This window comes from Euprymna scolopes, chromosome 11, assembly GCF_053919585.1.
Source record: "Euprymna scolopes isolate OS-2025 chromosome 11, ASM5391958v1, whole genome shotgun sequence".
In the NCBI taxonomy this organism is placed as follows: domain Eukaryota; kingdom Metazoa; phylum Mollusca; class Cephalopoda; order Sepiida; family Sepiolidae; genus Euprymna; species Euprymna scolopes.
This window is the reverse complement of record NC_136492.1, coordinates 15,716,379-15,740,136: the sequence shown is the minus strand read 5'-3', so window position 1 is coordinate 15,740,136 and position 23,758 is coordinate 15,716,379. Positions and strand designations below refer to the sequence as shown.

The 23,758-nt window shown below is 33.8% G+C and overlaps 1 protein-coding gene and 2 pseudogenes across 1 annotated transcript in view; 1 reads left to right on the top strand and 2 right to left on the bottom strand.

Annotated features, from left to right (window-relative positions):
- Positions 1-23,027, top strand: part of LOC145287768 (holocytochrome c-type synthase-like) — a 215,368-nt gene extending 192,341 nt beyond the window's left edge. The window contains exon 6 of the mRNA XM_080135590.1: positions 22,287-23,027. Within this exon, the coding sequence (XP_079991716.1) occupies positions 22,287-22,572 (286 nt within the window). The 3' untranslated portion in view covers positions 22,573-23,027. The remainder of the gene's footprint in view (positions 1-22,286) is intronic.
- Positions 5,079-5,205, bottom strand: LOC145288441 (U2 spliceosomal RNA; annotated as a pseudogene).
- On the bottom strand, positions 5,326-5,451 carry LOC145288430 (U2 spliceosomal RNA; annotated as a pseudogene).
- Positions 23,028-23,758: the final 731 nt, after the last annotated feature.

The window sequence follows — 23,758 nt, the reverse complement described above, 5'->3', positions numbered from 1 at the left end:
GTAGTTCTCGTTTTTACGTGATGTACGGATTATTTATTTTTATTTTTTTTTATTCTGACATAATAGTTTTATAGAGCAATGTACTCTTTTTTTTTTTTTAACGAAGGCTATTTAAAAGCATATCTGAAGAAATTTGCATATAACGAATTCTCAAATCTGCTGTCAATGCTTCATTCCAGGGTTACGGAGTCGAGTCGGGTGGTAAAAGTTTGACTCCGACTCCTTTGATATCTTCGACTCCCGACTCCAACTCTCGTTTTTACGTGATGTACGGATTATTATTTATTTTTTTTATTCTGACATAATTGCATGTAACGAATTCTCAAATCTGCTGTCATTCGAGGGTTACAGAGTCAGATGGTAAAAGTTTGACTCCGACTCCTAGAATTCCTAGGATTCCGACTCCGATTCCTTTGATATCTTCGACTCCGACTCCCGACTCCTATGTAGAAATCTATTACTGCAGATCCATATATCAGCCCCCCCCCTTACCTCTTTAGCAAGCATTTTATAAATAATTTTCATATATATTATTTTTCACATTTAACATTCAGTTGTTTGATAAATATACTCACATATACACTCAACCAACTTTATAGAATTAGTTATAGGGATAAAGTTAAGGGATAAAAAATTTACAATTACATTTTATTATGCTATCAGTTCAAAAGGGAATACAATATTTAAGGATAGGGAAACCTCTTTAAGCCATGGCATTTTGAAGCCAAACGTTTCTCATCAGAAGAGGAGAGTAAAGACATATATTATACAGAGAAGAAATTATTTAAAAGATGATATTGCCTTTATTGTAAGAGGATCAAAGGAGAAACAAGAAAAATTTTTGAATTTATTAAACTGTTAAATAGTGAGGGAGTAGGTTTGCTAGTATTCACGGTTCACTTCATTTGCTTCTGGAAATATGAATAAACCTGTGAACTGTAAAAAGGTTATCGTTGTCTCTTTGCTAATCTTTTCTTCCTGGTCGATGTCTGTTTGGGCTTGATTCAAGATGGCTCCATGGGAAAACCCCAAACTATTAGACAAAGTGAGAATGAAAATCATTGTCATAATGGTAATAGTGACAATAGACCCCCTATGGGACAATTCCAATATTTTTCCCAATTCCGATACAATTATTGATTCCATACTGAATTCCGATTCCGATTCGTTATGAATTTCTAAATATTTAACTATAGCATGGTTATCTTGTCCTGATTACTGTAAAACACATCTTAAATGTACATGTAATTTATTGCACATAAAAATATACTTATGAGGAGAAGCCTATTTTCCGATGCCAAAACCGATTCCTTGAATTATCTTTTTATTTGATTTTGTTGAAAGAAAAATCTTCCAGTGCTTGTAGTAATAATAAAACAATAAAGATTTATTGATTCAAACTACCAATAAAGTTAAAATCTCTAGATTACGCTCTTGCAAGTATGGTTTTACGTTTGAGAAAATATAGGCACATTTATGATGTCTTTTTATGGTAATCGGGACATGTTTATGGTTAAATATGTTAAATATGTAATATGTTAAATATTTAGAGATTTATAAAGAATCAGAATCGGTAATTCTATCGGAATCAGGGAACAATATTGGAATCGTCCCATCACTAATATATACATATATATATGTACAAATATTTTCAAACAAAATAAATGTCTGTTTATTTTGTAATACTGCATTGTTTTGGCTTCAAACGTATATAATACATATATATTTTATTCAAATTCGACCGGCGCTTCATAGGAACATAAAAAAAAGTTTTAACGTGAATCCCACGTGACCTAACGCACTGTTCTGAGATTTAAAAAACTACCGTAAAAACAACAAACGGACTTCTACTTTCTGATTCTCTGCCCCAACAACAACATGGCGGAAAAAAAAAAAAAGAAAGAAAGACATACCGAAGAAAAGCATTTGCTTCGAAATATATTTATGAATTTCAATATAAATTTCAAACAAAATAAAAGTCTGTTTATTTTGTAATAATGCGTTGTTTTGGCTTCAAACCTATATAATACATATTTATTTTATTCAAATTCAATCGGCACTTCTAAGGAACAAAAAAATGTTAACATATATAAACTAGCAATAATTTTAACCAATAAATAGAGCTATTTTTGGTCTGTTGTTCTGTTTTCTGAGGGTGAACTATCTTATGTTACGACTCGACTTTTGCATTCTTTTGGCAAAAGGGAAATTTATTCTTGCCGTTATCAAAGCTGTTATGGATATTTTTATAAATATTTAACAATCCTTTACTTACTGATTTGATATGTAAAAAATTTAAAAAAAAATAAACAAATTTTTTGAAGATACGTAATCAAAATACTGGTATTAATTGTTTTTGTTCATAATTTCTTTCACCATTCCGTTTTTTTTTTTCTGCATTGCTATCAGCCTTCATAAATTACCTACATAAGACGAAAAATCTATACGCCTATAAATTTGGGTTTTTTGTGTATTGATATTCATATTAAAAGTACTTTTTTCTATTTCGTTATTTATTTGCTTCCCCACTGAGCAAATTAGGCACAAGGCCGCTTTTTAATGTGGAGAGTGAGGGGAGGAGGAACGGCTTCCCCGATAGTGACAATTGGTATGAACGGTTTCCCCTACACTGACCAAAACTGATTGCTCAAGAGCAATAGTCTGATATGTGGGGTTTCCCCCCACATATAACTTTGATTGCAGTATCTGCTGGAACAGATTTGATAACAGAAAAAAACGAACCTGTTTATTTAAAAAAAAAAAAAAATATACAACTTTGTTATATGTTGGTCGTGAAATTGCATTCACTTGCAAAAGATCTAGCTAATTTGCATATTCTTTTAAACATTCATTTTAATTAATTCCCTATCAGTTTGTTCGGGTTTCTCATGGGATGATTATCTTTAGTTAACTATTACTTGTAATTATATTCATGCAGATATTGTACATGATTTATACTTGCGTAATATTCTGGTAAAAGGGTTATAATAAACATAAACCTCTTTCTATATATGTTTATGTATGCGTATATATATATTTGTTTAAAAAATTTTTCCTAACAAACTCCTCTGTCAGTTTTTAGCATACAGACATGAAATTAAATATATAGGGTATTCGAATCCATGCAAAACTTTATATTTGGGTTTTAGCCAGGGAAAGTTGTTGCAAAAATGTGAAAATTAAAGAAATGCAATTTTCCAGGTGAAGATCGAACAACAGCATTACGAATATGCATGCATAACGTAATAGCTATTGGTTCATGTTTGAATTTTTAGCCTTTCAGCAAACATGTGTTCATAGCTCAGGCATTAAAGTCAAAGGAAAAAGTAAATCGTAAGCTAAATGTTTTGGTTTCGATTCTCAGTGGTGTCGCATGAGTCTTTTTTAAAATTTTTTAAAACTTTTTAAATGATTACTATATATTGGGTCCAATATAATATAATAATAAGTATGAAATCTGCATTAATCAAAATATCATATTTAAGCATATTTTATGACCGGGCAATGCCTTGTGGCCTACTAATATTTAATAAATGTTCTGGGTTTGTATTACTGTACACATAGATTCGAAAAACATGCAGTGTTTACCGATGTATTGGAAAATTCAAGATGGCGTCTGACTCTCTTTAACACGGTAAGTTTGGGAAAAGGTGTTATAAATGATAAACTAGACAAAATACTATTAAAAACCCACCGAATATATGTCAACTTATGTCACGGTAACATATATTGAGCGAATTTCTAACAGTATTTTGTCTAGTTTATTATTCATAACACCTTTTCCCGAACTTACCGTGTTAAAGAGAGAGTTGGGCGCCATTTTGAATTTTCCAATACATCGGTAAACACTGTATGCTTTTCGAGCTGAATAAGCATGTTACATTGAATAAAAACACGAAAATTATATCCAGTTAGGTAGAAGAGTAACTTATTTATTTATTTGTTATATATTTGTTTTTTGACAACTTTTTCGAATCTATGTGTACAGTAATACAAACCCAATGTTCTTAACTTTCAATCTTGGCTATAAGATTCTAGAAAAACGGAGAAATTCTGCCTCAAAAATCTTTTGGAAATGTTTATGAAAATAATGTAAGTAATTTCGTCCGTTGTGCTAAGGACAAATGTCAGTGAGTTTCAAAAGTAATTTTCTGTTTCGGAATGAAAAGAAAACAAAATTCTTTCGTCCTGATTGAGTATAAATTTGTTTGTCTTGAACTCGTTCCGAAGTGGTTAGATGATAAACCAGGTTGGGAATTGAATTGCAAAAATTACCAAAAATCGGAATCATTCTTACCTCGAGAAGAAAATTTAACATTGTAGAATTGCTCACTATTTGTTTGTTTTTTTAAAAAAAGCTAACTTTTGTCTTATTAATGGAAACGTTTATTTGTTTATTTATAGAAGACATTTGTTGAAGGAGTTTGCTAAAAAATATTGATTATTTTTCAAGAAAACTATTTAAAAGTAAAAGAATGAAAAACAAGTCCGATAGCCATTAGTCGCGTGCTCTCATGTAATGAATGAATGCGTGAATGTAAGATTCACATGAAATTCTTAAAGATAAACTAAAATGACCGAAAAATGGGCTGAAATGACTTAAATAAATAAAAAGTAAATGACTTAGAATGACTTTAATGAACTTAAGGATGAATTGAATGACCTTAAGAATGACTTGAATGCTTAAAAAATAACTGGAATCCTTCATAAACAACTTGAATGACTTTGAGACTGACTTGTTGTGAAGTGGGTGATCATTTTACATTAAATTAATACAGAAAAGTGATCCCCTACTTTATATCACAAAGTTACAAACATAAGTACAGCAAGTAGTAAGAACAAATACTACACTTTGATCTTGTCAAAAGGCAAAGAAAAGCTTTATATCACAATAAGTACAGCATGTAGGAAGAACAGATACTAAACTTTGATCTGCGCCAAAACACTAAGAAAAGGGTATTTATTTGCTTCCCCGCTGAGCAAATTTGGCACAAGGCCGATTTTTAATGTGAGGATTGAAGGGAAAATGGGGACCAACTCCCTGGGGAGTAGGGGAGCTGAATAGTTACAATTGGTATGAAGGGTTGCCCCTACATTGACCAAGGTCTTATATGTGGGGTCGCCCCCCACATATAGTCTTTGCTTGCAGTATCTGCCGGAACAGATACTACACTTTGATCCTGGCCAAAAGGCCAAGAAAAGGGTATTTATTTGCTCCCCCGCCGAGCAAATTAGGCACAAGGCCGATTTTTAATGTGAGGAGTGAAGGGGAAATGAGGACCAACTCCCCGGGGAGTAGGGGAGCTGAATAGTGACAATTGATATGAAGGGTTGCCCCTACATTGACCAAGGTCTTATATGTTGAGTTGTTCCCACATATGGTCTTTGCTTGTAGTATCTACCGGAACAGATACTACACTTTGATCTTGGCCAAAAGGCCAAGAAAAGGGTATTTATTTGCTCCCCCACCGAGCAAATTAGGCACAAGGCCGATTTTTAATGTGAGGAGTGAAGGGGAAATGGGGACCAACTCCCCGGGGAGTAGGGGAGCTGAATAATGACAATTGGTATGAAGGGTTGCCCCTACATTGACCAAAGTCTTATATGTTGAGTTGTTCCCACATATGGTCTTTGCTTGTAGTATCTACCGGAACAGATACTACACTTTGATCTTTATATATAATTTATTTCGTGAAAATGAAAATTACAATCAAAATAATTCTAAGAACAGCATCTATTAACAACATACCTTTGATCTTAACCAAAAAGGCCAAGCACAAAAGTGTTACGGACAGACCGACCGACCGACTTATAGAGTCGCTTGCATGCGACTAAAAATATTTCACTTGAATTACAGCAGAGTGTTGAGATAAGTTCAAATCATCATTCAAACACTACCATGTTTGAATGATGATTGGAAGAATGAACTTCCCAGAAGCATCATCCTCATCTTTCGGTATTTTTGAATTTTTTATTATCAAATGAGTGTTACCAAAGGCAAGATAAATTACCCTTCTACCAATCTTAGTTTATTGCTAGGCAACATAATCACGTTGGTACACTGATTCTCGTTAGATTACCAAAATTAAGCAACGCGTAGATTGGTCAATAGCAGATGAGTTACCATTTAGGAATACCAGATGCCGTATGTAGGAGAACCTCAACATCTTCCCACAAGCTTTAAATCCTAACATCGTCAGAGACTGCTGGGGAATTTATTATTCCCATATCACTATGTTTCAGAGAGAACGGGCTTTTATTCGCTTAGGTGTAATGGCGTTTTTTTTTTTTTTTTAATTGCATGAGGCGCCCCTCACCGAAGAATTCCAACTGGACTGCCCAGACAATTTTAGTTTGCATCCCTCTGGGACTTTTAGGTCTAAAAAAAAACATGCCTTTTTGGAGCTCTTTTTTCATATTACTCAAAAACTTGATATGTATGTCTATATGGTGGTTTTCCATGGTGCTGAATTCAAATATACATGTCTTAAGGCGTGAAACCGCACCGTTTGCCCATTTTCACTGGGATTCAGCGTTCCTAGGAGCTCAAAAGGGGTCACAAATGTACCAAAATTGCAAAAAATGACATTTTTAACTTTTGCCCCATCCATTAGATTTTTCTGGAACTTGGTGAAAATGTGAAGGCAACGTTGGCCCTTCACACTTCTCACATTCATCATTTCTTCACTTTTTTTGTGGCGTCATCTCATATGCAGCACCAGACGGGGACTATGCACACGCGGCTTGTAATAAGTGATAGAGAATTGTCTCTATAATAATAAACACATAATCTGCATGAATTAAAATATCGTATTTAAGTGTATCTTATGACCAGGCAATGCTGGGCGTACTGCTAGTTTCATTTAACCCTTTATGACATTGTTGAACTAACTTGTTCAGTCATAAATAAATGAAGATAATGTCATAAATAAATTGGGAATTGATGCAAACACGCCTTGTACGTATTAGTTCAGTATGTGAATAGATGCCAGATACCTTTAGATAGCAACTGTCCATTGTTTACATTCAGTATGCCGCCATCTAAAATTAACAGTAAATATTTTGGTAATCGTCTACATCATGCATCAGGTCATTAACGGTTAATGTTCGCAAGACTTATACACATCTTTTGATATTATCATATAGATGGAAATAACTCTAATTTATTTTTCCTTTTACAGATTTATTTCTCTTATTTTCCTTTCTCAAGTTGTGTGCACGTGTATGTTCAGAGAGAGGAACGGGCTGGGCAAAATAGAAAGAGGGGCAGGGAGGAGGAAAATGAAAGAGCGGGGGAAGAGAGGAGGTTAGAAGTTATGTTACACCTTTAAACCCCCCCCCCCGGGCAATGCTGGGTAGACTTGCTAGTTTTTAATAAAAATACACGTAACAAAAACCCGAGCTTACGTCATTAGTTATGAATCCTTATTCAGCTAATGATAACGTCGATACGAACATAGATAACTATTTATAGTTATCTCTAAACTAAACAGTTCTGAAACAAGGGAGATAATCTACCGCAATGGAAGTAACTTATGACGTTGCTCATGACTATATGTTGTATCAAATTTTAGGAGTCATTCATCAACTATTAGTGGATTACAAAATTTACAGAACATAATCTTTGTATTGTTTTTATCTTTATGAAAATAAGTTGCTGGGGACAATGCATCGGCTATCAGCTTCATATATGAAATTATTGTATTTCCATAAGATTAATTACAGGCTTCATGTAAACATAGAAATTGTGCCGTTGTTGGCAATCATTCTCTTACTCATTGATATTACTTTTTTAGTCTTTTATATATACTAGCAGTTCCACCCAGCTTTGCACGGGCCCTATGTACTGTTCATAACTTTACGTGCATATGTGTATATTAAAAAGTGTGAATATGTACGGTAATGCCTTTCTATATAATAGGCTTCCTTAACTACTATAGAGAAAAGTTGGTAGAGACAGCAGACGTCAAATGTTTTTTTTAACTTTGACCCCAATTTTGACCTCTTAACATTTATTGTTTTGGGCTCAAATCAAATCAAAATGTTTGAGCCATGTCTAAGTAACCTACATCTAAAATAGACGAAAAACTCGCAGAGGAGTTTGGTAGAGAGACTGCAAAAGTTCAACTATGTAAACTTTGACCTCTTGCCAGCCAAATTTTCGCCCAAAAACTGATTAAAAAGCTTGCTGCATGTCTGAATATCCTTTATTTAAAATTTCAAATGTTTAGATCCAAAATTGGCTTAATAGTTTTCTAGAGACCGCAAAGGTAAAATCTGTCGAACTTTGACCCCTATAAAGCCAAATTTTCAGCATAAAAAAAAAACGATTAAAAAGCTTGCCCTATGTCTGAATACACTTTATGTAAAATTTTAAATGTTTAGATCAAAAATTAACTGAGTAATTTGGTAGATACCGCAGAGGTCGATTTTAAAAAAAACTTTGACCCCAATTATGACGCCTTAACATTTATTGTTTTGGACCCAAATCAAATTATAAAGTTAGATCCATGTCCAAGTAACCTATATCTAAAATCCCAAGTGTTTAGACCCAAAATTGGCGGAGGAGTTTAGTAGAGTTCGGAAAGGTTAAATCATTGAACTTTGACCCCTTAACAGCCAAATTTCTGGCTGGAAACCGATTAAAAAGAGTTTCCCAAATCTCAAAACCCTTATGTCAAATCTCGAGTTTGTGGACCGAAAATTGACAGAGTAATTTAATATACAGACACACACACACACACACACACACACACACACACACACACACACACACATTTTCACTTTTGTAGATGTACTAGCATGGGTGGCCGGCGTTGCCCGGGTGTTTGGAGGTGTATGCTGAGAAAAAAAGAAAAAAAAAAGGTAAATTTTTTTAACGTTGACTTCTATTATGACCACTTAAAATTTATTGTTTTGGGCTCAAATCAAGTTATTAAGTTTGATCCATGTCCAAGGAACCTATATCTAAACTTTCAAGTGTTTAGACTCCAAATTGTCGGAGGAGTTTGGTAGAGTTCTCAAAGGTCAAATCGTTGAACTTTGACCCCTTAACAGCCAAATTTCTGGACGAAAACCGATCACATAGATTTTCCCAAATCTCAGTACCCTGTATATCAAATTTCGAGTCTATAGACTAAAAATTGACAAGAGTTATTGCATAGGGAAATGTACACAGACAGACAGACACACAGACAGACACACAGGCACGTTCACTTTTATAGATATATAGATAGATTTTATATAGTTTTTTTGTAATATAGTTTTTATAGAGTTTTTTCTTTTTAATGTATTTATTAAATGAGACTTGTATGAGACTCTGGTTGTCAGAAGTCATTTTTATGATTAACTTTGAAATAGCATTTTTAGCTACAACCATTATGTACGAGATGAAAAGAAACTGGAATCTTAAGAATTCAGATGATCGGTCATCTTCCTCTCAGTACAGACCAGTAAGTCTCCTGTGCATCATGAGTAAGTTACTAGAATTTGTGTTAAATAGAGAAGTAGTCAACCACCTCAGCAAAAATAACTTTCTTAGTGACATGCAATATGTTTTCCGTTCTGTTAGGTCTACAGCGGATGTGCTTATGGTTATTTCTTCTAGGATTAGTGAAACTCTTGGCAGAGGCTTCCTTTCTATGGTAGTTGCTCTTGTCATATCAAAGGCCTTTGATAGAGTATGGCATGAAGGTCTACTTCACCAGATCTCCAGCTACGGTATAGCTAGAAATGTCTTCTTAATTATTAAATCATTTTTCTCTGATAGATTCCTAAGGGTAGTAGCTCTAGATTTTTTAAAAATATGTTTTACATAATATTTCTACATTTTTAAAAAATATGTTTTACATAATATTTCTACATTTAAAAAAACAAATATGTTTTACATAATGTTTCTACATTAAAAAAAAATGTTTTACATAATATTTCTACATTTTTAAAAAATATGTTTTACATAATATTTCTACATTTAAAAAAACAAATATGTTTTACATAATGTTTTTACATTAAAAAATGTTTTACATAATATTTCTACATTAAAAAAATGTTTTATATATTATTTCTATATTCTTTCAAAACATGTTTTATATAATATTTATACATTAAAAAAATAAATATGTTTTGCATAATGTTTCTACATTAAAATAAAAAATGTTTTACATAATATTTCTACATTTTTTTAAAAAATGTTTTACATAATATTTCTACATTAAAAAAATGTTTTATATAATATTTCTATATTCTTTCAAAACATGTTTTACATAATATCTATACATTAAAAAAAATTCTGCATTTTATTAAATATGTTCTACATAATATTCCTACATTTTGTTTAAATATGTTTTACATAATACTTCTACATTTTAAAAAAAAATGTTTTATATAATATTTCTACATTTAGAAAATGTGTTTTACATATTTCTACATTTAAAAACATGTTTTACATAATATTTCTACATTTAAAAAAAAATGTTTACATAATGTTTGTACAATTTTTAAGAATATGTTTTACATAATATTTCTAAATTTTTGTTAATATGTTATACATAATATTTCTACATTTAAAAAAAATATGTTCTACATAATATTTCTACATTTTTTAATATGTTCTACATAATATTTCTAAATTAAAAAAAAAATGTTTTACATAATGTTTCTACATTTTTTAAAAAATGTGTTCTACATAATATTTTTACATTTTTTTAAATATGTTTTACATAATATATCTACATTCTTTCCAAAATTATGTTTTACATAATATTTCTACATTTAAAAAAAATTTACATAATGTTTCTACATTTTTTAAAGAATATGTTTTACATAATATTTCTAAATTTTTGTTAATATGTTATACATAATATTTGTACATTTTTTAAAAATATGTTTTACATAATATTTCTACATTTTAAAAAAAAATATGTTCTACATAATTTTTTTACATTTAAAAAAAATATGTTCTGCATAATATTTCTACATTAAAAAAAATATGTTCTATATAATATTTCTACATTAAAAAAATATGTTCTATATAATATTTCTACATTTTTTAAAAAATAGGTTCTACATAATATTTCTACATTTTAAAAAAATGTTTTACATAATATTTCTACATTTTTAAAATATGTTTTACATAACATTTCTAAATTAAAAAAAATATATTCTACATAATTTTTCCACATTTAAAAAAAAATATGTTCTACGTAATATTTCTGATTTTTTTTATATATGGTGTACATAATACTTCTAAATTAAAAAAAAAAATATGTTCTACGTAATATTTCTACATTTTTTTAAAAATATGTTCTACATAATATTTCTTAATTTTTAAAAATATGTTTTACATAATATTTCCATATTTTTTTAAAAAAATATGTTCTACATAATATTTCTACATTTTTTTAAAAATGTATTCTACATAATATTTTTACATTTTTAAAAAATATGTTTTGAAACGTTTTATTGAGATTGTTTTGGTTCTCACCTCATTTGATGAAATCGACCGTTTCTCATATAAAGCGGTTTATCTGTTGGTAGGGAATCGTATGAATTTAGATGGCAGGTAATTGTTTATGTCATTTGCATAAAATCGGTTTCATCTATGATTAAATCCGATTTAGTGCCCCCCCCCCACCCCGGCAAAAAAAAAAAATCCATAAAAATGAAATAAATTAATAAATAAAGCTGTGAAATACAAAGTGCTTGTCTGAGAATTGGAAAAGTAACCGTCAGAGGTGGGGGGGGGGGAAGAGGTGCAGATTTTATGGTTTTCTGCAATGGCTTGACAAGTCGGGAGTCATTTATCAGACACGAAGAAATGCAACGCCGCTGCCACGCATCATAGTCCATAGACATTTCTCACCAGTTAAGTGATTAATTGCGTTTTATATGTTGACCCAGTCTTGGAGAAACCAGCTTCTTGTATTGCGAGAGATATAGTGAGTAAAAGAAAAAGAGGTAGAGAGGGAGAGGAGAAGAAAAAGAGAGGGAGAGAAATGGAGGAAAGAGAAAGGGAGTCAAGAGAGAGGGAGGATGAAAGGGAAAGAGAGGTAGAAAGAGAAATAGGAAAGAGAGAGAGAGAGAAGCAGAGTGGGAAAGAGGAAGGTGAAGAAGATTGAAAGAGGCAGTTTTGGAGCAGGGGGAGTGAAAGAGTAAAAGAGGTAGAGAGAGGAAGTGTGAGGGAATGATAAGGAGAAAGAGAGGGGGAAACTTAAAAAAGTGAAATATAGGGAAAGAAGGAGAGAGAGGTGGGAAGAGAAAAGCAGAGTGGGAGAGGCTGGAGGAGGAGAAAACCACAGGGATATAGATGGGGAAAGAGAAAGGAGGTTAAGAGAGAGATGGCAAAGGGAGAGAGAAAAAAGATGGAGAGAGAGATAGGGGAAAGAGAGAAGCAGGGTTGGAAAGAGGAAGGAGCAGAAGATTTAAAGAGGCAGGTGTGGCGGAGGTAGAATGAAAGAGAAAGAGAAGTAGAGAGAAGAGGTGTGAGGGGAAGAGAAAGAGGTGGAGTGAAAGATAGGTCGGATAAAATTGAGTTGGGGAGGGAGGAAAGAGAAAAAGAAAAAAAACAAGTAGAATGGGAGAGGGAAGGAGGGGAGGAGAAAGAGATAGGGTGAAAAATGGAGGAAAGAGAAAGGTAGTTAAGAGAGAGGGAGGGTGAAAGAGAAAGTGGTGGGAGAGAGTCTGGTGATAAAAAGAAGCAGGATGTGAAAGAGGAAGGAGAAGAGGATTGAAAGAGGCAGGTATGAAGGAAGGAGGGTGAAAGAGAAGGAAAGGTTGAGAGACGAAGTAGGAGGGAAAGATAAAGAGAAATAGAAGGGGAAACAGAAAGAGGTGGTGTGAATTGTAGGTGGGATAAAAATAGGGAGTAGGGGAAGGAGGAAAGAGAAAGGGGAAATAAGAGAAAAGCAGTGTGGGAGAGAGGGAGGGGGAAACAGAGAGAGAGAGAGAGAGGGGAATAAGGAATGAGGCAGAGAATAAAGAGAGAGGGAGGAGAGAGAGTTATGTGAGGGAAAGAGATGAAAGAGAGAGAAATGAGAGGAATAAAGTGGGAGGAAACAAAAAGAGAGCCAGAGAGAAAGGTGGGGGGGGGGGAGGATAAAATAAAGAGGGATAGAGAGGAAGAGTGGGGGAGAAAGTGAGAAAAGCAGGGAATGAGGGAGTAAAGTGTGAGAGGAAGAGCTAGGGATGAGAGGAAGGGTTAAAGAGAAGTGGAGAAAGAGGATGGAAGGAAAAGAGAAGGAAAGGTGGAGAGAGAGGTGAGAGGAAAAAATAGAAAGAGAGAGAGGGAAACAGAAAGAAGGATGGAGAGAAAGATGAGTGAGATAAAAATAAAGCCGGACAAGGAAGGGGCCAGAAATAGGGAGACGGTCAACGATTGCTCAAATGCTGTAAATATTTCAATCTATGAAAAATGATTGCTGGCATACATTTGGCTTTAGGCGGAGAACAAATTTTCTCCCGAGCTTTCGCGCATATATTGGGCAAATATTTCAATTAATTTCCCTACCAACTACGTCGAGGTAGTCAGATGCAACCATAATCAGAAAATATTGTCGCAGTTAATATTTATTGCCATTTACTGAATTTCTTGCAAGATTGGAATATGACACAATTTTGGATTTAATATGGAGGACCCACTTGGGATAAATTATAGATTGGCCCGTTCTGTATCGACCATTCTCTCCATTTGAGATGCATCATAGATTGGCCAGTCCCGTATCGACCCCTCTTCTTCACTTGGGATGCATCATAGATTTGTCCCTTCCCATGGAGACCTCTCCATTAAGTGTAATTTAATGACATGCTGCCTCGGGTGGATGAGAATGCAATATATGATTGGTAAACGATATACACAGTGCCTTCAATAAGTTTCCAGACCTTTTTTGCATAGGCATTTAAAATTGTCGTAGACTTTTGATAATTCAGTATGTCACTGCTATCCATCTTATGAGAAGACTGACCAATTTTTATGATTTCAGGTTCAAATGAACAGCTACAGCAGGAATTGGATTGCACCCTACTAAAGCCTGATTGTCACAATTGCTGCATTTCAAAAATACAATCTGGACGTGAGGACACTTTAGAAGAATGATATGCAATAAATTCTGTTTTAAACTTAGAAAAAAACGCCAAAGAAATGTATGGAATGCTTCAGACTGCTTTCGGACAATCTTGCATGAATCTAGTATCAGTTTTTGAGTGGCATAAGAGATTCAAGGAAGGCAGGGAGTCTGTGAGGGATAATGAGTGGTGTGGGAGAAGTAAAGAAGTCAGAACACCAGAGTTGATTGGCCAAATAAAGAATTTCATGGATAAGAACCGTCGAGTGTCTATAGAGACAATAAGTGCACAGTTTGATGTCAGTGTGGGAACTGTGCACACAATTATTCGCGAGGAACTGAAGATGCAGAATATTTTCTCAAAGTTTGTCCCAAGGGTGCTCCATACTTGTCACAGACTATATGACCGAAATGGGCATCAAGACAGTTCCTTATTCTCCCTAGAGACCAGACTTTGCTTCCTGTGACTTTTGATTATTCCCTAAGCTCAATGGAAACCTTAGAGGCTGTCGTTATGAGACAATTGAGGAGATGAAGGAGGCTGTGGCGCAAATCATTGACACGCTCACGCAAGAGGATTTCCATGGAACTTCCAGAAGTTGTTGGAATGGTACAACAAGTGCATTGCAGCCGGAGGAGATTACTTTGAAGGGAACTGGTTTCATGTGTGTACTATTAATAAAAATGTCCGTACGAAAAAAGTCTGGAAACTTATTGAAGCACCTCATACTTTCTATGTATAAGTATAACAATTTCTAATAATGTTGCATACCGTGAATGAGACTGATGTGGTCTTATCTGCCTTACATAGGTCAGGAATGCTTACTGTCTACAAAATTCATCTTTCCCAGCTCGTTCTACCTTTTATTCTTTTCAAGTTTCTTTCTTTTTTTTTTTTTTAACAAGCGAGTCGCCGCTCAAAGATAAGGGTTAATGAATGTAAGGTGGTAGTTTAGTAATCGTTAATGATATACATTGAGTAGAATTTGAATTATTTAAGGGGACGGCGCAACAAGAACTTGTTTACATTGGACTTGAAGGATATCATAGACATAAAAAGATCTAAATTCTCTCCCTTCAATGTGCTTCGTTTGGTGGCCGCATCATCCTAAGTGTTCGTACAAAATTTAAAAAAATGTTTTGAATCATGCGACAGGCAGAGCAATCATCCTCCACTCTGATGATTCTTGGTAAAAAGGATGAAACACATGTGTCTGTAGATAAGAATTTAATAATATTTATCGTAACCTTTATTTGTGAAAATAACAACTTTTGCTCTCTATAAACAAAAGAAAACAGACCCCCCCCCTCAAAAAAAAATAAACAAAGCAAAAAAAGCCAAATTAAACTAGGCCAGTATAAAGAATTTACTAATTAATCTGTTAAAAAACTTACCTACATTATAGACTTTTAAAGTACTATAGATAACACTCTCAATGAAACAGTATTGTAATACTGTAGAATTAGCAGGAGTACTAGTAGTGTGCAGAGCGTACTAGTACTCCAGATTGAACACCACCGGTTAGTAAGCTCCACTTGCATCTTTGTAATCTTTTCAGTTAATAGCTTTTGTACACTTAATCCTTGTGGATCCACATTAATTCCAAATAAACAATATATACTAAACAATTGAATAAATTTGCCCCCTCACAAAAACAAAAAACAAAACAAAAACAATTAAAGTAGGCCAATATAAAGAATCTACTAATTAATCTGTTAAAACCCGGATGTCCCATCCTAAAACAAACACTTGAGATCAAATGATCCGAAGAGTTCTTCATGACTCATCATTTAGTTTGAATCATTTTCTACTTATACACAGATATGTTTTTTTTTTTTTTTTTTTTTTTTCTGAGAAAAGAAGCAAATGGAAAGATTTTTAACAAATTTTAATCTTCATGAGCAATTAACAGAGCAAAAGTTTCAATAAATATAAGGTTGGTGCAAAAATTCTTGCCGATTTAAAATTTAATTTTGAAAATGAAAATCTGTTTTTGAAAATCTTTATTCATCACAAAAACGACCTTTGCTCTCTATAACTTGATTCCATATTGTCAACGAGTTTAAAAATGCCTCAATTGTAAAATTATGTAGATTTTGATGTGGAACGAAAGTAGAAATAGGCTTACGGATGTAAACAAACAAAGGATAGTGTGGTCGTAATTAAGATGATGAAAACAAAAGAACCAGATGACTGTTAAGCAAGGCGTGGTAGTTAATAACGATTAACCAAAGAAATGAACAGCAGGGATATATTTAGGATTGGCAAGGGATTTTATATTTTTGATTCCATATTGTCAACGAGTTTATAAATGTTTCGCTTGTAAAATTATTTCGATTTTGATGTGGAACGTGAATCATGACGTTAAATGGTTTTGTAATCCTCAAAATGAGTGATAATCTGAGGGAGCTAGATCAGTAGAACACGAAGGACGTGACAAGATTTCTCAACCAAATTCTCCTAAGAGATCGTTGGTCAGTAATGCTGCTTGAGGACGAACATTATCATGATGTGAGACGACTTCCTTTCTATTAAACTAGTCGGGGTACCCGGTGTTGCCCGGGTGTGTGTAGATGATGTAGTAAGGAAGCCTGAATAAAAAAAGTGGTAGTAGCGGGGTGGAGGATGGAGGGGGGGTCAAAACAGCAGTAGGCAGGCAGGCTGGAACCTGTAACACGAAGGAGAAAAAGAATGTAAAAAAAAAGAAATGTAATATCTTAGCTTATGCCTCCGTGGCAAAACCAGAAGTCGCGAACGTTGAAATTAAGTCTAGTCAATCGAAAGGAGTCGATGACTTGCGAAAATATCGGCGAAAAAGAGGGACCCCTTCCTTGTAGAAAACTGTCCACTTGAGGGTGTAAGAATTAATGTTTTTGGCCAATTTTTCGATATTTTTCATCCGAAAGATCAAGGTTTAAAGCGATACCGGTTTCGTCACGTTCCGACGTGTCCGTCAGAAATTTTTGCAAGACATACAAACACACACACACACACACACACACACACACACACACACACACACACACACACACACACACATACACACACACACACACACACACACACACACATTTTGCCCTTTATACATATAGAAGATAAAGAAGGTTGTTTTCGGTCAACATAGATGAGAATATTGCAGAAAAATAGAAATAATTCTTTAATAACCTGAAAGAAAGAAGTTATAAATTAATCATGTTGATATGTTTAAGTAATAACAGTTGAGGATGAAGGAATTAATGGTTTTAGCCAATTTTTCGATATTTGTCGTCCGAAGGGTCGAGCTTCAAAATGACACTGATCTCGTGAAAATCAGTGGCCTCTGTTGAAAGTTTTAGACAGACATATATATATATTTAAACAGACAGGTGAGATTTATGTTATAGATGAATGATATTTTAATAATGTGAAAGAAAAATGTTATAAATTAATCGTTGTGATACGTTTAAGTAATAACAATATGCATAAAATAAATTACAATCGTTTAAAATGCCATTTCTACAAACCGGCAGAAAAAAAACAACTTTTGCATCGACCTGATAAGTGTGTGTGTGTGTGTGTGTGTGTGGTGTGTGTGCTGTGTGTGCTTGGTGAGTGTGCTGTGTGTGTGCTGTGTGTACGCTTGTCTGTGTACGTGCGTGTGTGCATGCGCGCATGTGCTGTGTGTGCGTGTCTGTGTGCTGTGTGTGTGTGTGCGTGTGTCTGTGCTGTGCTGTGTGTGTGTGTGTGTGTGTGTGCTGTGTGCGTGTGTGTGTGTGTGTGTGCGTGTGCGCTGTGTGCGTTTCCTGTCCAGGCAGATGTTTTGCCATATCATAGCACTTGCGTGTGGCTAGGTATGGCAAGTGTTTCTATGCCGAGATTCAAATTCATAAAACGGTATGGACGAAGAACAGATATACAGCATTCCGGTTGTAAAAAAAAAAAAAAAAAAAACTCGAAGAAGAGGCTCTTTGCAATTGTTTCTTTAAAAATCTTTAGACATTTTTCTCATTAATTATTACTTTTCAAAGAAAACACCTTTCAGGAAATGTATTCACAGAATGCCATTCTGCACAAAAGAATTTAAAAACAAAAACCAAAAAAACTAAAAACAAAAAGATAATCAGTATTAAAAAAAGATTTCTTTCTTTTATCCTAAAGCCATTATTCAGCGTGATAATGCCTCGATAACAATTGAAGAAGGCAATTTCTCTTTTAAGGTTGATATAATATTTTAATGGATTCAAACAATTTTGGCAGTGATGAACATATTTCCTAGAAATTATATACAACGACGGCGTTAGCCGTTTTTATCACATTTTTGTTTCTATATTTGGAACTGGCTGAAGAATTCCTCGGCTATCTGATCTGAATTATCATACTCTTCTTCTTCTTCTTGTTCTTCTTCTTCTTTATTCCTTTCCTTTTCTTTCTTTTTCTTTTTTCATATCCTTCTTTTTTTGGTTCCTTTTCCTTTTCTTTCTTCATTTTCTTTTCTTTTTCTTTCCCCCTTTTCTTTTTTCTTTTCCTTTTCTTTCTTTTCTCTCTCTTCCTTTCTTTTCCTTTCTTCCGCTTCCTTCTCTTTCGGTCGTGGATATGACCTTAAACTATATCTGATGGTGAGGCCCCAGCTTGCGGGCCTTGGGGAGTGTGGAGCCATCCTTTAATTGCCATCGCTCCCAGGTCCACTCTGACCCGGAGTGGTAGTACCTGTTAGGGTCCCAACTATGGGTTAAATAGAAACCGAGTTGGAAAAAACAAATATATTCTATTAAAAAAATTTTCTTCAAAATCACTGGATTCGGCATTAAATAACCTGAAAAGGGTTGATATGCCGTAAAACAAAAACAATCAATCAACCCTTCTCTTTCCTCACCTTTTTCTTTCTTCCTTCTTTTCTTTTCCTTTCTTTTTTTCTTTTTTCTTTCTTTTTCTTTTTCCCTTTTTTGTTTCTTCTTCTTAAATTTAAATCATATGCATAAAATTTATTCCAGGAAAGACAATCAAAATAGTTTTGAATCTCGAGGTTACGAATATCTACATAACATCACTTCTATGCGACCTATGTATACGGCATAATCACATTGACACACCGGTTCTCATTGGATTACCAAAGTTAAGCAACAATGAGCTTGGTTAGCACCACATGGGTGACCATTTAGGAATAGCAAGCGCTTTATGTAGAAGAACATCATCATCTCTCCTGATGGAAATATACATGCGACTGGGGACTGCTTGTGAATTTCATACTCCCATGAAATTTTTTTTTCCTTCAGAGGAAGCCGGTTCAACCTGCATTGGGAGAGTACCACTTCAGTACAGTGTGACTCAAGGGGACAGAAAAGCCTTAAAACTTACGTATATCCGATTTTATTGAAAGTTAAAAATGCTAACTCAGTTTTCAAGATTTTAGATTCTTCCAACTCCTTGGCCTTTTTGGCTGGGAGCAAAGTGTAGTATCTGTTCTGATGTTGAATTTCACCTTTTCTGGCCTCAGTCAGTGGAGGAGAGATCCTTCTAGATTGAGGCAATTTTTATTTTTGTTTCCATCCAGAGTGCCCCTCTTTGGGGAGCTGGATTTTCTCCCACATTAAAAACTGACCTTGTGTCTAGCTCTGTCCTTGTGGGAGGAGCGAGTAAATAGGAACAAAAAAAGAAAGGGGGCAGTAAAAACAGGTAATATGAGCATATGTAAAATCTACTTGGCAGTTATCCTCATCCACCATCGAGCAATGCAACGTCTTTCTGCTGGGATACACCTGTTTCAAAAATGGCCAAATTTGCAAAGTTTGACCTTTGAAAAGATCAATCTGGCAATTTTCGAATATCATTACAATAATAGTGATATGATTATTGTTGCAATGGTGTGAGAAAGGAACTTGTAGTAATTTCGATGTACAGCAGTTATGCATCGAAAAATGCAGTCAGTGAAACATTACGTAAAAAACAAGAGCATTCGAAAGAAAAAAAAAAGATAGCATTTGAAAGAAAAGAAAAAAAAAGAATATTGTCTGCCAAGAAGTGCTGGACTGAAGGAGTAAATCAAAAATTGTCTTTTACAATGTGATTTTATTATTTGTATTGAACTATGTAGCACAATATTACTTTTTAAGTATTTGATAATGCTTATTAATTTATCTCATTTGGTTGGTTGGTTGGTTGATTGTTTTACGGCATATCAACCCTTTTCAGGTTATTTAATGCCGAATCTAAAGATTTTGAGGAAAATTTTTTTAATAGAATATATTTGTTGTTTTCAAGTTGGTTTCTATTTAACCCATAGTTAGGACCCTTACAGGTACTACCATTCCGGGTCAGAGTGGACCTTGGAGCAATGGCAATTAAAGGGTGGCTCTACACTCCTCAAAGCCCGCAAGCTGGGGCCTCACCACTGGATATAGTTCAGGGTCATATCCAGGACCATATCTCATTTGGGTTAGTTCTATATTTAAAATACAATACTATTTTCATAGAAATATTAAGAAACTCATATTTGCTAGGTGTTGTTGGGTTTTCTGTCTAAAAAGCTTATTTCTTTTGCTATCCAGAAAAATATTTGCTTTATCGAAACATATTTTTTGATTAAAGATATTTCTCATTCCATGGAATTTCCACGGGTCTTACTAGTTTGAATTATTCAAGACTACTGTTTTGATCTTGAATGTTATTCTCATAACGATTTGATCGATGTAATCTGCAATCTTTTTTGGTGTATCTTGCTGAACTCACAGGTCATTCTGTCAAACTCAGGACTGCACATGGATTTCCAAATGGAATCCTTTATTTGATCCATGGGGGGTAGCTTCCTTTCGTTTCATCAACCATGATAGAATAATAATTCGCAATTGTATTTTTGTTATGTTGGCATAATGTTTTAATAATGTGAAAATCCAGCTCTACCAAAATAGGGACAATCTGCATAGGAACTAAAATTAAAATAAAAATTTTCTCGGTCATGAAAGGACAGATAGATAAAGTACAGCATCAGAACAGATACACCACTGTGATCTTGACCCGAAGGCCACACTGTGAGTATTAATAATTGTTATGTTTGACGTTCATCTTCGTCGCCAACTGTTATGTTTGCAGGTTGAACCAAATAACGTATAAGGCAATACAAATGAAGACTCAACAAACAAAGGTAGATCAATAAGAATTGTATTAGGAAAAGTATAATTACAGTATATTTACATAATGGTTGTCAGGTAAGAGAGTCTTGGTTGGAGAACATATCTGCTCTCGGCTCGGCCTTCGGTTGCTTCTGGTCAACACACACTCAGACTAACCGAGTTTTGTTATTTATGTGTAATATTATCCACATATGTAAATGAGTGGGTGCCACCACAACAATTTTTGAGTGCTGCCTGCACTGAGGATTGAAGCTTTAACCTCCAGAAGAGTGTAGCTTACAAAGTACCAAATACTTTATTCATTATGTCACTGGTCCAGTTACTTTATTCATTGATACTTTTTCATTGTTACTTTTTTGTTTGTACTTTTTAAATTGTTACTTTTTTGTTGTTTGTTACTTTATTGTTATGTTTTTCATTGATACTCTTTTAATTGTTACTTTAAAGTTTTTACTCTTTTTAATTGTTACTTTTTTATTGTTACTTTTTCATTGTTACTTTTTTGTTGTGACTTTTTAAATTGTTACTTTTTTGTTGTTTGTTACATTTTTGTTGTTTGTTACATTTTTGTTATGTTTTTCATTGATACTCTTTTAATTGTTACTTTAAAATTTTTACTTTTTTTTAATTGTTACTTTTTTATTGTTTGTTACTTTTTTGTTGTTTGTTACTTTTTTGTTGTTTGTTACATGTTTGTTTTTCATTGATACTCTTTTAATTGTTACTTTAAAGTTTTTACTCTTTTGAATTGTTACTTTTTAATTGTTACTTTTTTGTTGTTTGTTACTTTTTTGTTATGTTTTTCATTGATACTCTTTTAATTGTTACTTTAAAATTTTTACTTTTTTAATTGTTACTTTTTTATTGTTACTTTTTTGTTGTTTGTTACTTTTTTGTTGTTTGTTACATTTTTATGTTTTTCATTGATACTCTTTTAATTGTTACTTTAAAGTTTTTACTCTTTTGAATTGTTACTTTTTAATTGTTACTTTTTCATTGTTACTTTTTTGTTGTGATTTTTTCCATTGCTATTTTTTTTTGTTGTTACTTTTTAATTGTTACTTTTTCCATTGTTACTGTTTTTTTTTCTGTGTTTTTAAATTTGTTTTCCTTTAATTCCAGGTACCCTCTGCCATTTGATCGGCATGATTGGGTAGTGGATCGGTGCGGAAAGGATGTCCGTTACATCATCGACTATTACGATGGAGGAACTGTTGACAAAAGCAATTATGAATTCACAATCCTTGATGTGCGACCGGCGTTTGACTCATGGGGGGCTTGTTGGGACCGCATGAAAGCCTCCGCGATGCGCTGGTCTCTGCTGTTTTCCAAACCCGCAATTCCTGACGTGGGGTCAACAAGGGTCACTCATTTACCAAACAGTTCCTCTGGTAAAGAGTCTTCATAGAATGGCATCATCTTCTCTCTCTCTCTCCCTCCCCATCTCTCTCAATTTCCCCTAATCTTAACCTTTTCTTCTTCTGAACTTTACTCATCTATGAGTGTGTAAAACTGAAAAAAGACGGAAAAGATATGAAATTGATAACACAGGGTGACCTAAAAAAAATGCCACCCATGGAATCGTTAATTTCTTCATAGTCTTTGTTTCCCTAATTATGGCAACGTGTAGACATTTCTAAGCTATTTAAATAAACGCATTGCTGAAACAACCCACTCTTTGTATATTTACTATAATTCTAGCCCTTAAATCACAGTGACCCCTTACATCTCGGTGTTAATATGCATTCTTTTTTTTCGGGGGGGGGGATAAAGTTGCAAAAGTGTCAAAGGTGAGATAGACGTAGATATTGATTGAATCGTGAATAATTTAAAAGGAAATAAATGTCTCTTCTACGGCTGTTATTGATTGTATGTGTACGTGTCTTTTTACAACAGCGATTGCTTTTTTTTAATGAACCTCGAAGGATAAATCGTTATTAGAGCTACCAAAAAAAATCTCAAATAGAGATAATGAAAAAGCGTCCAGCTAATAAGAATGAAGTAGAAAACCTAAAACATTTTCTTAATTGAATTATATTTTTAAACAGTCCATAACATATTGAAGCCACCTCGTAGTAATTTCTAGCGAAGTTATCTGGAGTCACTGGGAAAGATGTACCCCTCGTCAATGTTATAATATCCATCTAGAAGAAGGAAAAGTTCTGAAGAAAATCCTGATGTCTATTGCATGGTCTGTTTTGTAGAAGCTATTGCATCGACAAAGTTTAATAGCAATAAAGTGTAGACAATATACGGTAAGTATTTGTCGAACGTGGTCACGTTGTGGCGGTAGATTTTGAAACAGAAAAGAGATACAAATCATGGATAACTGGTATATGCTATACACATTGGTGACTTCAAAAGACCTTATCCGTTTTCATGTTCGATAATTATGGTGTAATAAATCTAACCAGGGAAATTCACAGTCCTTTCTGCAATTCAACCATATTTCGTAAAAATAAACCTCAGTTCATGCGCCACGTTAATAGCCACTGCTCTAAAGCATCTGTCCCCACCCCATTTTTATGTACTTATATTCGCATCAAACAACGCACACTAAACCTTGTGAATTAGGTTTATAGGAGCAGGGAGGG